General features: G+C 38.9%; 1 protein-coding gene across 1 annotated transcript in view; it reads left to right on the top strand.

Annotated features, from left to right (window-relative positions):
• The window catches only part of SH3GLB1 (SH3 domain containing GRB2 like, endophilin B1), a gene marked incomplete in the record, with an annotated part of 1,384,102 nt that overhangs the window by 781,719 nt on the left and 585,774 nt on the right, over positions 1–16,609 (top strand). The window contains 1 exon segment of the mRNA XM_044085714.1: positions 9,894–9,986. Within this exon segment, the coding sequence (XP_043941649.1) occupies positions 9,894–9,986 (93 nt within the window).

Here is a 16,609-nt window from a genome sequence, read left to right as displayed (position 1 = left end):
ACAGTCATCCTTATTGGTAGAGTCTCCTTTCTCCATTCCCATATTGGTTTATTTCTTGGTGTACTTTCTGCTACTTTATGAATATATTATTCTGCATAACTGTTGCTATTTTTCTTAAGGATCTCTATCCAAAATCCCACTCTACTTATTTCTTGAACCCCCCACCCCTGCTTCATCATTATCCCTTTCCACTTTGAATTGCATCTTTCTGCTTTGGTTATACACAAGAGCCTTAACTGTGTAGCTCTAAAATATCCCTTCATATCAGATAATACTAAATCTCCTTATTTTATTGGAGGGTTTAATTTATACCACTTGACTCTTGCCCTCTTCCCCTCCCATATAAAAATCCTTCAACTTTTAATTACTATTCACAACAACAACTCTGGTTGATAAAAATATGCCTGATCTGTGTAAAAAACTAAAGGGACTAAAACATTTTTGCTGCTTATATCTTGCTGTCCATATCCATAGGCAAGAGCTTCCAGTTTCTCAGTTTTTGTATTATCTTTTTAGTGTGTTCCCACATGTTCTTTGCTGCCATAACATAATCCTTTTTAACCCATACCCTTAAATCATTTTGTCCATGGCCCCATAAATATGGGTATTACTAAATCTATACTTAATTTACAGCTGTAGCCTTTGTTTTCCTCTTCATTAATTTTATATCCTGAAAAATCTTGGAACTGTTGGAACTGTATCAGAATGTTCCAGAACACTGAGATGTCCTTTTCTGGTTTTATCGGGTACAAAACAAATAAAGCCAACTTTTCTTGATTACCATACCAGTTATATCCTTGAATTTCTGAGTCCCTTATTTTCTTACCAGTGGTTCCAAATATAATGCAAATAACAAAGAGGAAAGAAGACACCTTGCCTGGTTCTTATCAGCAACCCCCCCACCTTGATTCTGCCTCCAATCCCTCACATATTCTCCTAATTAACCTCATTATTGCATCAGGGAATGCAAATGTGTGAATTGCCATGCTCAAAATCCCAGATTACTCTGTCAAATGCTATCTCTGCATCAAGGCCCATAAACAAAAGAGGTATTTTCTTACATTCTGCTTCCCTCTAGATCATCATTGTTATGTTAATGTTTGCCTCCCCTCCACAAAACTACATAGATTCATGTCTATCAATTTTGGCAACAACTCTCTTCATAATCATTGTTTAAATTGGCCTATATGAAATTAAGTTGGAGCTGATGGGTCAAGTGTTACAGCCACTACAGCTTTTTTTCCAGGATGTTGGTGCCCCCCCCCCTTTTTTAAAACTGTTAAAACCTTCCAGATTTTTATCACTTTCTTCCCTCTTAGCTTCCAAACTTCTACTGGAATCCTAACTATTCCTGGAAACTTTCCTGCACACTGGTTATAAAGCATTGTTTTTATCTCAACTCCTCCAGTCTTAATTGTCGAGTCTCATCTACCTCTATCCTTGCCGAGTCTCATCTACCTCTATCCTTGCCGAGTCTCATCTACCTCTAACATTGCCGAGTCTCATCTACCTCTAACCTTGCCGAGTCTCATCTACCTCTAACCTTGCCGAGTCTCATCTACCTCTAACCTTGCCGAGTCTCATCTACCTCTAACCTTGCCGAGTCTCATCTACCTCTAACCTTGCCGAGTCTCATCTACCTCTAACCTTGCCGAGTCTCCTCTACCTCTAACCTTGCCGAGTCTCCTCTACCTCTAACCTTGCCATATTTAAGTCTTCCATAAACATTTCCATGTGTGCTTTTTCTTGACTTCATCATTTCTCTGCTTTATACAAATTTTCATAAAATTTCAGAAATTTCATTCCAGATATTTTTCTTGTTATAGGCTCCCTAAGTTTGGCAACCACCCTTTCTACTTTCTGTTGCCCGAATTGTTGTGCTAAAATTCTGTATTTATCAACGAAACAGTTGCTTACTAGCAATCTTTATAAATTCATACATATTATATAGGTACTTCCTTCTTTTCTCTTTAGCACTCTGCAGTTGTGCCAGTTCTTGTTCTGTGACATTCCCCATATTCTGCAATACTTTAACCTTTGTCAGCCCCTCTAATAAATTATTGCTTCTTAACCATATCTCTCTTTTATTTTGCCCTGTTTTAAACTCACTTCACTTTTATTTAATTCCCCTCACTAGCTGTAACTTCTGGACTACTTTCTGTCTTCCCTAATAACAGAATACTTTTTACTATGCATGCCATAAATTGCCCTCTTTTTAACAGGTAGAGGGGGGAGAACCAGTGTCTCGTTACTTCATTACCCTGCATTTTTATCTTGGTTATTATTGACACATGATGTGAAATAAGTTATTGGTTGTATGCTTGAGCTCTAAATTAAATACATGTTGTTGTTGTCTTTCGGCTTTTCCTGGTTAGGGATTGCCACAGTGGAACTCCGGTCCGCTAATGATTGGCAGTAGATTTTCAGGAACGCCAAGGTGCCAGCTCAACATTCAACCTTCAACGAAGGCATGCCCATTTACACATGTCTTTCGAACGCCCACCCAACTGCGGGGAGGACATGCAGACTCCACACAGAAGGCACTCCCCGCACTCCAGCCGAGGATCGAACGGGAGAACCTCTTGCTGTGAGGCAACAACACTACCGCTGCAGCACCGCGGAAGTCTTTAAATTAAATACAAGTATTCCTGTGAAATACAATTTCTGTGTAATCTAGCCCACATACTGCACCCTGGGAAATATGTAAATTCTCTGAGTTCCTACTACTGAATTCCCATATTCCACACCAAATGTTTTCATAACTTTCTTCATAAATCTACCCTATTTTCCTATCTAGACCCCCAGATACATCATCATTGTTGCAAAACAAATCCCACCTATAAGTAGTAATTCCTGCTGAAAGCTGATTTCTCCCAAACATTTCTTAAGCTCCATATTAGCAGTTTTAGGTGGAATATAAATGCATGCCAGTGTAATCTTCACCCCTTGCTAGTAGCCCTTTGCTATCATAAATCTATCATTATTTTTTTCTTCTATCGCTATTGGAGCACATCTAGCAATCAATATAGGTATTCCTGTTTTCCTTTGTCCCCGATATTCTGCTGAATATCCATCCTGAAATCCTTTCTTTGTGAAATGCACATGCGCAGTTCTTTCCAAATGCGTGTCCTTTAGCATTGTTCTTTGCACTCTGCATTTCTCAGTATAATTAAATATTTGTTTTTATCTGTACCAATGAGACTATTCATATTCCCAAATAATATGGTAAATGTCATCATTATGATAAGTGATTATTCTCACCTGTTACATATGACAGCTTTTTTAAATGTCTGTTTCCAGCTTTTGTGATAACATGCACCCACTAATGTTTTGGCAGATTGATCCTATGTCACATTTTGCAAGACTTTTTGTTTTAAGGAAAGCCCTCAAACAAAGAAACAAACACACCCCCAGAACCTGTTAACTTAGTACAGTTGCACTAAATTATGTATATATTCAAATAACAAAGTTTAACCCTCCTAATAGAAACAGTTGTCCAAAATAGCTGCAAACACAGGCATTATCCAAGGCAAAGTTGAGGTTACCTATGCTTAGAAGCAAGTTACTGTGTCCCTACATGCTAATCGGTATCTGTTCCCCTCCCAGGTTTGAAAAACATCTTGCATGCTTTCAGAAAACATTTAACTTTTAGCCTTGAAGAAATAAGTGCTTTGGCCTTTTATTGCCCTATAATCAGCTTGTCTCCTTGGAAACATAAGGAAAAATGTAGTCCACAGATGCAGACATCTAAAGACAAACAGAAACATGTATTGCTGAAGAAAATCTTATTGCATTCAGTGCCCTCTTATTTACTTGTTGCCACTTAAAAACTTGTCATTAGATTAAGCCAGGGGTTTTAATCCAAACATTCACATGTGCAAAAGTAAGGGAAAGCATATTAGCTATACACATATTATGATGATGTAGTTTTGCACCCCATCCCTCACCTCACCAACCCAAGATTTCAGCGTATTAACTTAAACATGCTTTTGCTAGCCTTTTTTCCTTTGCATTGTAATGCTTACATTTCTTAATACTAAAAAATAGGCAAGAAAGAAAAAAGGCATCTGTTTATTTTAATCTTTATCACATACAATAACTAAAAATGCTTCACTATAAAATATGCAATTTATATCATGAAAAGTTGTATAGAAATAATGTTAAGAACATAAATTGTTTTACCTGGTTACCATTTTAATTCCTGTTCCTGAGGGGCCCCCAGCACAGCAGGTTATCTTATCCTTATATTTTGTAACATGTCTGTCAAACCAACAAAAGCTAGTAAAGCAGTCTTGTATACTTAATAAACTGATAAATACCACTGTTGCAGGTCGCAACGCAGACCTGCAACGGTGGTATTTATCAGTTTGCGGTTTTGTTTTTGAGTCGTGCAGAAAGTCTTCTTGTATACTTAATAAACCAAGTGGGTAATAACTCTTATTTGTAACACCTTTAAAATTCAAAGCTATCTCTGGTTATAGTAACAGTGTTTTGTGAAGAAACAGGCTTCGCAATTCCATTAAATCCTTTACCACTGACATAGTACCCCAAACCCTGCTAGTGGATATTATCTCCAAAATAGCCAGCATTAAATACCTGCAATACCTGTGGCTGCAGGACGGGGGGGGGGGGGGGGGGGCTTTAATTATCCTTGACTGTGGGGGGGCCTACAAAAAACTGCTGCTGGTTAGGGAAAAATAAGCATTAAAAATTGATTAATTTCCTGATTATGTTCTTTAACCTGAACATGGTTATGCTACGACTTTGTTAGGATAAAGCTGATAATGAACATAAGCACTAGAGTGACTGATTTCAGTGCATACTTTGGACTTTAAGATCTGATGCTTCCAATATTCAGGGATTTTTTTGAGGGGGAGTTTTATAAATACTAGCAGAACACCCAATATTATTACTCTCAACTTCTTTGCTGAAGAATTCAACATAATGCCAAAAATAATAGAATAAAGTCTCAAAATAAAGAGCACACTAAGTATTACTCTCAACACACTTAAAAAGTTAATAGAATAACACCTTTTGTGTCGACATGCATTTTTGGACAATAGGAAGTGTAAAACTTTGATGACTGTGTTTGACTGCCTGTAATCCTGAATTATTTACCAGCAAATCAAACTTTTTACAAAGAACGGAGCAAACTTATGAGCAAAGTCATGGAAGGTCTGTGAAATCAGAGACAGTGACATGTATGCTTTACTCCTCAATGAGGTGAATGAAAGTGACTTACCCCTGCTGCTGTTTGACTGCTCAACAGCAGTCACTGATCTATTGTGGCAGTGCTGCACAATGTATTGCTATTTGATGAAATAAGTACAAATCTAGTGTTGCTGTAGCTTATACATGTGTGCGTAAAAAAGTATCACTGATTTTTGTGTGTGCACACACCCAGTAATGCTAGGGCACATACATTATTCTTCTGGATATCAATAAAAAATACAGCTAATAAGTAATTATATTTCAAAAGTAAGGTATAAAATATATCACAAAACAGTGACAGATTTTCTAGGATTCTAATGGCCACTTCTCCCCAGATGGATAAATGGATACAGGGGGCTCCCTTAATCATCCTTGACTGTGTGGGGTCCCCACAAAAGCATTTGCTGGTTGGGGAAAATGAGGAGAAAAATATGAATTAATTTTCTGAGTATGCTCTTTAACCTGAAAAAGGCTGTGATGGGTGGAAACTCACAGATATGCTCAGAATTAGTCCAAAATGATACAAAAATCACTGAACCCACAGACATTGCCAACATACTGGCAGACAGGTTCAGTGCAAACTTCACCCCTCTCCCCTAAAGGAGAGATAACTATCCCAGCCGAGTGTAGCCTCCCGGACATCTCAAATGCGCAGGTGAAAGCTGCTCTCTCTAAAGCTAAAAACACAGCATCAATGGGACCGGATGGTGTCCCCGGCTGTGTGCTACACGAGCTAAATGAGGAATTAAACCCGCACATAAGGCAGCTGTTTAATCTCAGCCTTACCACAGGATACGTGCCCAAGGAGTGGCGTGACGGCAACTGTGGTCCCACTCCACAAAGGTGGCGCCTCACGGACCCTGGTAATTACCGCCCCATAAGCTTAACAAGTCTAGTCTGCAAAGCTATGGAGAGGATCATAATGGAGCTCATAAACAAAGATATAGGGGACTTGCAGACATTGGACCCGACCCAGTTTGGCTTTGTCAAGGGAAGATCATGCCTTTTGAACTTGGTCGACTTCTTGAAATAGTCACCAAGGCCATTGATGAGGGAAAGGCAGTCCATACAGCCTACCTTGACCTTGCAAAGGCTTTCGACACAATACCCCACTCGGGTATTGTAGAAAAACTTACCAGCTTAAATGTAAACCCATATGTCACAAGATGGGTTTCAAACTGGCTTAAGGACAGAACCCACAGGGTTAGAGTTGCTGGCGCTGTGTCAGACTCCAAGCCGGTCACAAGTGGTGTCCCACAGGGCTCGGTCCTTGGCCCCCTATTGTTTGGCATCTACTTCTCAGAAGTACAGGCCAACATGGGAGGACTTTGGCTAACAAAGTTTGCAGATGACTGCAAACTGGGCGCCATAGTGGAAAGTGCATCGGACACTGATATCCTTCAGAAGGGACTCACGGAAACAGATAGCTGGTGCCAGAGCCATGGCCTGAAGTTAAACGCCAAAAAATGTATAGTCATACCCTTCGGGAAAAACAAGGTAACCCCAAGCTACCATATAGGTGGCAATCCACTAAGCACAGAAGAGGTTATCAGGGACCTGGGGACCCAGGTTGACAGTGGCCTTTCTTTTGACACTCACATTGCTAAAGTGGTTAGAAAGACCTTCTACATTGCCCACCTGATCATGAAGGGATTCACATCCAGATCTAGTGAGGTCATTGTTCCCTGTACTCTTCACTTATCAGACCAATGATCGAGTACAATGCCCCATTCGGGATGTATCTCACCCGACATCTGCAGCAATTGGAGAGACCCCAAAAGTTCCTCACCAAAAGGATAAAGGGACTCCAAAATCTGTCATATGCTGCCAGATTGAAGAAACTCCAGCTCTATTCAGTCGCATACCGTCTGCTCAGAGGTGACATGTGCCTGACATACAAGGCCATGTCCAACCTGGAATTAATGGACATGCTCCACCTCAAAAAATCCAAATCCACCAAAACCACTAGAGCAAGCGACTTAAACCTTAGCACGGATATAAATAGGACGTGCTGGAGGGATAGATTTATCACTCAGAGACTCCCTATGCTGTGGAATAAAATCCCGGTCCATGTGAGGCAGAGCACCTCGCTGACTCTGTTCAAGAGAAATCTAGACCTGTGGATGGGAGATCGTAGGTTTACCCCGGGAATCATCTCTGGGTCACTGCTGGACAGAGGCACAACAAACTAATGGGCACAGTATTTTTTCATATAAGGGGTGGCGTAAGCCACAATAATTTGGGCTAGGCTTATAAATGCCTTAGGGCAGATAGCCTAGTATAAACCTATGAACCTATGAACCTATATGACCCCATTAGGATAAAGCTGATAATGGGCTCTGCTCTCAAGTACACCCATTCTAACTTCAGCCCTGCTTAAATGTGTGTGTACAGAAAGCTGCTGTAGGTTGTGTGTGTGTGTGTGTGTGTGTGGTTACTTCTTCATTCATTTTCATCATAGTCAAACCTTAGAGGTGTGCATAGGAGGTCATTATAGCTTATGTTTGGCCTGAGGACAGTGTGGTCATTGTTTTTCTTTTCTGACGGACCTAAGAGATGTACAAAGAAGCTTGCTGTAGTTTCTGTACGGTCAGTATCTGTCTTGGAGCAACAAAGTAGAATACATTACTGTAATCATTATTTTTTTTTCACTTTCCTCACAGTCATACATCAGGCATGTATACTGGTGGCTGCCTTTGGAGGTGAGGAGGCATGCTGTGTAAATCTGTCAGCAGTAATTTGAAATACATGACTTTGGCAGTTTCTACCTCTGATTTCATCCCAGTGTAATACCAGTGAGATGCACAGGCAGTGACTGTCTTTTTTTTTTTGGGGGGGGGGGGTGATTAGGCAGTCAGACTATTCTGGGATAGACCTGTTTATCCTGACAACAGCTGGTGTGGTAGTTTTATTGTGAGCTACTATTTTGTTAGTTTTGTACATTTAGCCTTGGGCACAACTTAATATCTTCCTTGAAAGACCAAAAAAAGTAAAATAAAAATAAGACCGAAATTCTTTGCTTACTCATGACCTTTTAGGCCGCCATTAATTTAAAAAGTTGGGAAAATACTCTAATATGCATCCCAGAGCATCTATAACCCTATGGCTTCTTGGACCATTGCTTATCTGCATTATTTCCTAAATGGTTATTACTGTGCTATCTTGGTTAGGAAAAGTATGTTGAAAGGATGCAAGGAGAACTAAAGCTGAGCAACAACACTGAACTTCTTTCATTAATCATAATTTATGTTTAAGCCATCACTGGATGATATGGTTGCATACTTCTCAACCTCTTAGAGCAAGAAATCTGGACAAAGTCTTAAAAGTGGGACAAAGGCCCAAAAATAGGGACAGTTTTTGAATATTGGTTTTGTAAAGTCAGAAAGATGATAGAATAACAGGTTTTGCATTAGCATTTATTTTCTGAAGGATATGAAGTCTGAAAATCAAATGTCTGTCATTATTTTCAAACTTCAATCTTTAATGATTTACCACTATTTTGTCAGAAAACCACAATTTTATGAACAATGGACCAAAAATATGTGGTCAAAATCTGGACATTCTGTGAATCTCTGTACAGTTGAGAGTTATGTATGGTTGTATAAAAATGCACTTTGAAAGTTATGGTGTCTTGAAAAAGCTGAATAATAAGGCAAAATGTGAGAAAGGGGAAAAAAAAGTAAATGCACATGGTATGGAGATCCCAAGATTGAGGGAGACAGAGAGGGTAGGACTGGAAGGTGTGTTTGTATGTGTGTAGGGGGGGGGGGGGCTGAAACAATAAGCCTAAGGTGCCATTTCACCCAAGTCCAGACCTTTACATACAGTTGTTATGATGCATCATTGTTGCAACTAATTGCTAGTAACCGTAAATGGTCCCTATGTGGGATGGGCCAACATAGTGTGGTACATTGCTCTGTTATAGGAGCATTGTAGCTACAGGTCAGTCTATGTTTACCACTCCTAAAAGTTTGCAGCATGAACTAAAATGTTGCGTAAGGGGGTGGTAGTGACAGGGTGATCCTTACACTGGAAGTGCCTAGGGGGCTCCCAGCTTGACTTTTGTTGGGTGCCCCTAAAATTCTAACACCATCTTTGAGAACTAATCTTTCTGAGACAGCGACTCTAATCCATCATTACACCAGTGTTTCACTATATATCTGTATCTGTGATTCCACATCGGTCTTCAAAGTACTCACTTTGACAGTGGAATTGACCTAGACTCTCTGACTGCTGCTTTGGTCAAGTAGCATGCAGGAATGGCTGTTTGTGCTGCCCCTTTGTTCAGTTGTGGAGTTGGCATGAGTAAGTAAGGGGTTGTGGTGAAAAGGACCTCAGAAATATATTTTTTTGTATGTTTGCTATATAAATTTTTTTTGTCAGTTTAATATTGTGATCATAAATGCAGGGCTGTTTTACTTTGCATTTGCTGTCACTAATTTTGCTAACTTTTTAATGGTACTATTTATATGCACTTGCTGTTTTGAATTGTAAATCTAGTCTGGTTTTAAAGGGGACTTTTTATTATTTAGATGATCTGATGTATGATGCATTTCTTTCACAGACAAGGCACAAATTAAATTGGATCTGCAGCAAAAGTTGGAGAAAGCAGTTTACTATGTTTTCATTGTCATGTATTTGATTGCATTGTGCTAACACAGTAATGTTCTTATTGCTTCTAGAAAGAAAGAAAATTATTGCAGAACAAAAGACTGGACTTGGATGCAGCAAAAACTAAACTGAAAAAAGCAAGAGCTGCAGAAGCCAGAGCAGCTGTAAGTAATGCCCGTGTGAGGCAAATGCAGATATGAAAATAACCATTTTTTTTGTTCTGTTGTATGTTGCTCGCATAGTCTACAGTATGGTGGGGGCATTCTTTCTTCTTCTTATTTTGCAGAGACGATTAAGTGAGAGTACACTAGGGTGCACTCATTATTTTAAAGTTATTTTAAATAATTTCCCAGTTATTTATTTCTGTGATATGCCAACAACATTAGATGTGGCTGCAGATAACAGTGTAGTTTTTCTGCTTGGGTATCTTTAACACTTAGCATCTTAACACAGTATGCAATATTTATCTCTTGTTTCGAATGTGTTGCTACTTAATGCTATAAAATGTATCTAAAATATCAAAAACTGTAGGCGGCACATGTTTACATTTGTAGTGTTAATTGACGTGCATCTGTAGTGAGATGCATCTCAGGTCTTCACAGGTTAGACATTAGTATTGTAGTTGCCATTTGTTTGTTCTTTTACCGTGAAGTACAGCTTTTTAAATGTGGTGCTGCCAAAATATGTTAAACAGTGTAATATACATAGCGATTGTTTTTTATAGCAGTAAAACAGATGTATTAAACTGTTCTCAGCTTTCTTGTGGAAAAGACTAAATAAAAAACAAAAGAAACTAGTTGTCTTAAAACTTCGTTGATGAGCTCAGTCACAATAATTTCCAAAAATCATGAAACCCAGGTAGTGTTCGTAAGCAGTAAGCCCTTTATTCATCACAGACAAGAGATCCTCAGTAAAAAAAAAAATAAAAAATCAGAAATATTTTAACAATGTTAAACATATTAGCTTTTATATACTTAGAAGGAGGTGTGGAAAATATGCGTATTGTTCAGTTTTAAACCAGCTTGTTCATGGTAAACAATATAAACAGGGCCATAAAGTGCATTTTAGAACAGCAAGTACCCCCCCCCCCCCACACACACACACACACTCTACTACTACTACTACTGATTACAGTAAACTAAATCCTAGTTAAGGAAAACACTACCCATCTGTTTACAACTCGCATTCCAAGATCCGGTATTAAGAAAAGCATAACATCTACATAAAAAAAGAGTTTTAACTAAAATCGCTTTTGGCTAACTAATGCAGTATAGCCTTCACCAGGTCTGTGATAAGAACTAAAATCATAAACATAATCAAATTAGAATACTATAAATATAAAAATACAATATTTATGTGTGTATGTATACATGTTTTGTTGAAAGGGTTAGTCAGACTAGGCTTGTGACTTACTTTTATGGTGACCTGAAGTGGTATGCTTAATGACTGGAGGAAATTTTCCCAGGGCACTGGGGGAAATTCTGTTTTATGTTTTGTTTTTGTTTGGTTGCATTTTTGAATTTCACTGGATCTCTATAGATACTCCTGTTCTTGCTAGGCTACCTACGAGGTAGTATCATGGTTGGCAGGGAGGGAGTGATGGATACAGGAGTGCAGAGATGTTGGAGGAGCCTATATACTTTGGTTTCAGAAGTAATGATTACTGTACAAATGGTGCAGCTTGATATTGTTACTCCTACAAAATCAAGGAAAACTTAACTTCATAGAAAATATTGGCTGAAGTGGATGAGTTTTCAGAAGATGTAGAGCACTTTGTGAACCTATTCTAGTCTGATTACTTCATTGCTCAACCTCACACAGTTTTGTATCAACAAGAATGCTTTCTCTGGGGATTTCTGGTTTAGTTCTCGAGTCAGAAGTATTGGAAGCTTGCCGGCATCCATTACCATTTACAGAAGTGATTTGCTTTAAACCTAGAATTGAGGTATTCAAATGAATATGGCTTTGGAAATTTTCATATTATTATTGCATTTTAATTTTCTGCACAGAAAGGCACGCAAGAGGGTGACTGGGAGATCAAGATTCTGTCTCCCTGAGCTACAAGTCTTGTAGTATTTTATAGCTTTTTTCATTAAAAGCAGCATTATTGTAACAATCATAAAACTGCCAGTGACCAATTAAAAATGAATACTACATCATTCATTTTGCTAGCTAAGATCTCCTAGCTGCTTGTTTGATATTTCATATTAGGCACAAGTTTTGAATTCCATAATGGAACTTTCTACTTAGAACAAATCTTGTATTTTACTAGTATTTTTCTAACCCTGTCAGCACTTGCTAATATTAGACAGGAATCAAATCAACAGATACATAACTGAAGCACACTCAAGATTTCATTCTGCTGTGAAATCCTTCTAGAAATGAAATGCATGCATTAACATTTTCCCTTCTTTGTACTTCCCCTTCACATTTCCCCGTCTGATGCTGTAAAGGATCACCCAGGATATTATGTTTTTCTACAAGTGAACAGTGACTTATGTTTTCAGATGAACAGACACTTGCTATCCTTTTTTTCCACATGTTCTTTCTCTGACATCAAAAATATAGTCTTATTTGCAGTGAAAACATGCCTAATACTGCAGTTTATCAGTAATACGTTCAATACTATGTGTAGACTTTTTCACTCCATAAGCAGGTACAATGCCTGCCCCAGAAATTACCCCATCACCAAGAGCCATACCCCATCACCAAGAGCCATGTGAACAAACCCTTTAAAAGCAGTTTGCGATACATTATTATGATATACCTATGAGGCATCTTTTTTACTAACTGGGTTAGGAATGTCCTTTCTGTATGTCTTGTGATGAGCATTGCAAATCTTTCCTTCCAGTAAAGCAGCTGTATGTCCAGTAGCTGGAATAACATGATCAATATAACCATCAAACCAGTCTTGAATAAGAGGTGAGCTTGATTTTCACAAATGTAATATGCACATAATGCTGCCATGCCCTGCCCTTCAGCCCCATTGTAAATGTTGCAAGTAAAATTGCAAGTACTCATTCCAACAAAAAGTGCTTCATTTTACAATAACAGAAGTATCCTTTAGCATGTCAGAAACCACACAGATCTGTTGTTAAGGTGAGTACACAATTTCCATTTAACTTTTAAAGCTCTACAGAACTGCTGTATTACTTGATTAGTAAAAATGGGATCATTGGTCAGACTGGACACTACAGGGAACATCAACTCTAGGAATTAATTCAGGAGCATTTTTTTATACCATGTGGTAATTGTTCTTGACACATTGATATGCTTCTGCCCATCAAGAAAAGTTGTCATCTATCATGAGTGCATATCTATGTTTCTGTACTTTAGGGAGCTCAATAAAGTCCCACTGAAGGGAGCAAAAAGATCTCAAAGGCTTTTTACCAAACAGGAGCAGGTGCTGATTTAGACACATTTTGCTCTAAGCAAATTTCACAAGTATTTCAAAATATTGAGTGGGCAAACCAGTCTGTAGAAAATTTTTTGTTAATGCAAAAGGGCAGGTGATAGGTTTTAGCCAATTGATTTAGAAAATTTAGTGGGGCTACTAGTCGACCATCCAGATGGAACCACAAAAGTTCTTGAGAATGACTGAAGCTGTTGCTTATCCACCTCCTTCTCTGAGTCATCTGTCTGGTCTTGAAAAGGCAGTAACTCCTGTAAAGAAATGCTATTTTTATTTCATTGCTGCAAAAATATAGCTTGAACAGGATAAGACAATACAGCCTGACTTGCTGACATATCTGCAAAAGTGTTGCCTTTGGTTACAAAAAAATCGCCTGTCTTATATGCAGTGCATTTTACTACAGCTTTTTCTCTTGGTAATAATAAAACATCTAATAGCTGTTTACACAAAAACAGTTTTTTTAGTAACTGTCCTTGCTAATGTTAAGTAACCTTTCTTTCCAAAGTGTACCAAAATGATGTACAACACCGTATGCATAAATTGAATCTGTATATATGGTCAGTTACTGATCTTTGACAAATTTATATGCTTCAGTTATAGCTACTTGAGCAGATACATTTCTGTTAAGCCGTTCATTTAATAAAATGTCTTCCATGCAAAAGGAAAATGCTGCTACAAGTTCACCATTATTTCTTTGAACACAGTTGCCATCTATGAAAATGATGAGATCAGGATTCTGCAAAGGAGCATCCTCCAAATCTAATCTAGGAGGAAGCACAGTGCTTGTAACAACTAAGTAGTCATGAAGTTCTCCTTCTGCTGTAGGGATTAAAGCAGAAGGGTTAAGTGGGGGGCAAAGAACAGTCTGTAAAGAAGTTATAAAGTAAAGACAATTCATATTTAGACGATTGTGCTGTAGATAAATAGTGTTTTGGCTTTAATGGAAGAGCTTCTACAGTGTCGAACTGCCATGCAAGTCTCGTGCCTGAAAATGATTGCAGCTGCCATGTCTACAGTGCACATCATGGCGGCCACCACCCTAAGGCAGTGGGTGAGGGCTGCACCTACAGGATCAAGATTTATACTGAAGAGCGCTAACAGTCCCAATGCTAATTTATTTCTTTCATTACAAAACAGAAAATAATCTGGTAACCCATGTGCAGTAAGATTTAAAAGCAATGTTTTCAATTGCACAAAAGCTTGTTCATGATAGTTCAGCCAGGGTAAAGGTTCAAGGGGTATCTTTGTAGCTGCACTCAGTCAAGTCACGTTACATGAACTCTGCTGCTCTCTCATACACCCCTTTATCCCTGTTTCATTCTTCCTTATTTCATCTTTTCATCCCCTTACAATACTGCCTGTCATTCATCCTAATTCCCTGTTCTCTTTGCATCTCTGTCACACTTCTTTCTACTCCTGTTCCCTCTACATGCCTCTCAGTTTTTCTGTCTCTTCTCCCCATGGTATCCTTTCTTGCAACTGTTCTCACTTGCCTCTTCTAATGCCCTCAGTACCTTGCTTATGTAATGATATGCTATCCCTGTAGCATAAGCCATCTTGGTCATTATGTATGGTGCAGTGGTGCAGCAGTAGCGTTGTCACCTCACAAGAGGTTCTCAGGTTCGATTCTTGGCTGGAATGCCTTCTGTGCAGAGTCTGCATGTCCTCCTTGTGTTCGTGTGGGTATCCCCCAGGTGCTCCAGTTTCCTCCCACGTTACAAAGATGTGTTTGGAGTATTTCTCCCAGGCCTCCTCTGAAAAATTTTTTTTTTCCAAGTCAGACTTTCCTGGTTAACAAATGTTAAATAAAATAAATAAATAACATTATGGCTACATCTTATCCATAAAGCTCTGCTAAGTGTAATTCCATTTTCCATCCATGTTTTGACATTAACTGCTTCTTGAACTAAATGTTGTAGCATATTTTTGCATTTTGTAACATATCCTTTTATCTGCAAATATGTTTTGTTCATTTCTTATGTTATCCTAATCATCTGGGCTGTGTCTACAAATGCTCCGTTGAGATTAGTGCATTACCTCAGTAAAGAAATGTTTATGAATAAATAAACAATTCTAGCAAAGGTCTTACCACTTCTGTGTAGTTAGAAATCCATTGTCGACAGTAACCTATTAAACCCAGAAAGAATGCAGCTGTGTTTCAGTGTAGTAGGGGATGGTGCAGTTTGGATCATAACAATTCATGAATGCAGAATCTGCCTAGCACCCTCAGAAATAAGATGTCTCCAGTACTGAACCTGTGACTTGCATAGCTGCAGTTTTCTTTCATTAATCTTAAAGCTAATTTTGCTGAGTCAAAAGAAAAATAGTTGACAGTTGTGTACAGTTCTTGAAGCTCAAAGCAAATCTACATGTTGTTGTCTTTCGGCTTTTCCCGGTTAGGGGTCGCAACAGCGGAACTCCGGTCCACTAATGATTGGCAGTAGATTTTCAGATTTTCACGGTGCCGAGTTGCCAGCTCGACGCCAACCTTCAACGAAGGCATGCCCATTCACGCATGTCTTTCGGAACACCACTCGACCCGTGGGGAGGACATGCAGACCCCACACAGAAGGCACTCCCCGCACACTAGCTGAAAATCAAACGGGAGAACCTCTTGCTGTGAGGCAACAACGCTACTGCTGCACCACCGCGGATTGTTCAAAGCAAAGCAAATCTACATACTGAATCAGAATAGGCCCACATGGAAATTTAATCTCATCTTATTGTTTCCTCATTTCTGTAAAGAAAAGGGTGGGAGATTCTACATATAACCCTTTCAGTAATCTAGTCCAAGTGTACTCCTGACCTTTGCAAGTAAAAGCAAATGGGTATTGATTATCTGACTGTATAGGGATAGAAGAAAAGGCAGATGAAATGTCCATCACTGAAAAAGTGGTGGCATCTGAAGAGATAAAACTCAGTATTGCAGGGTTAGAAACGACTAGAAATGTTTACACTACATCATTCACTGCACATTATTCTTGTGCAAATCCATATCTACTTTTTCCCGGTTTCTTAACTGATAAAATTAGGAGTATTACTGGGACTGTGAGTTGGGACAATGATACCGTATTGTAACAAGGCAGAAATAACAGGTTAATTTCCTTTTCCTGCTTCTACCAGCAATAAATACTGAACTACCATAGACAGGCTTACAAGGTTTTAGTGTTATACTGGCAGGATCTATTGTCTATTTTCATCCGATTGAGCTGTGGGTTGTCTGATCTGACTGGATGCAGCCTCGGCACTGATCTTGAAGCTTTTCGGTTCAAGGGTTCAGACTCCTACGCTACCCATAATTTCCTGGGCTTCATCTTGCTACTTCAGATCTCATTTGCTACCTGAAGTGTTTGGCCATGTTTCCAGGGGCTCCAG

The sequence above is a fragment of the Protopterus annectens genome, chromosome 10.part0, assembly GCF_019279795.1.
Source record: "Protopterus annectens isolate FY-2018-M chromosome 10.part0, PAN1.0, whole genome shotgun sequence".
NCBI classification, from domain to species: domain Eukaryota; kingdom Metazoa; phylum Chordata; order Ceratodontiformes; family Protopteridae; genus Protopterus; species Protopterus annectens.
This window is presented reverse-complemented; position numbering and strand designations above follow the sequence as displayed.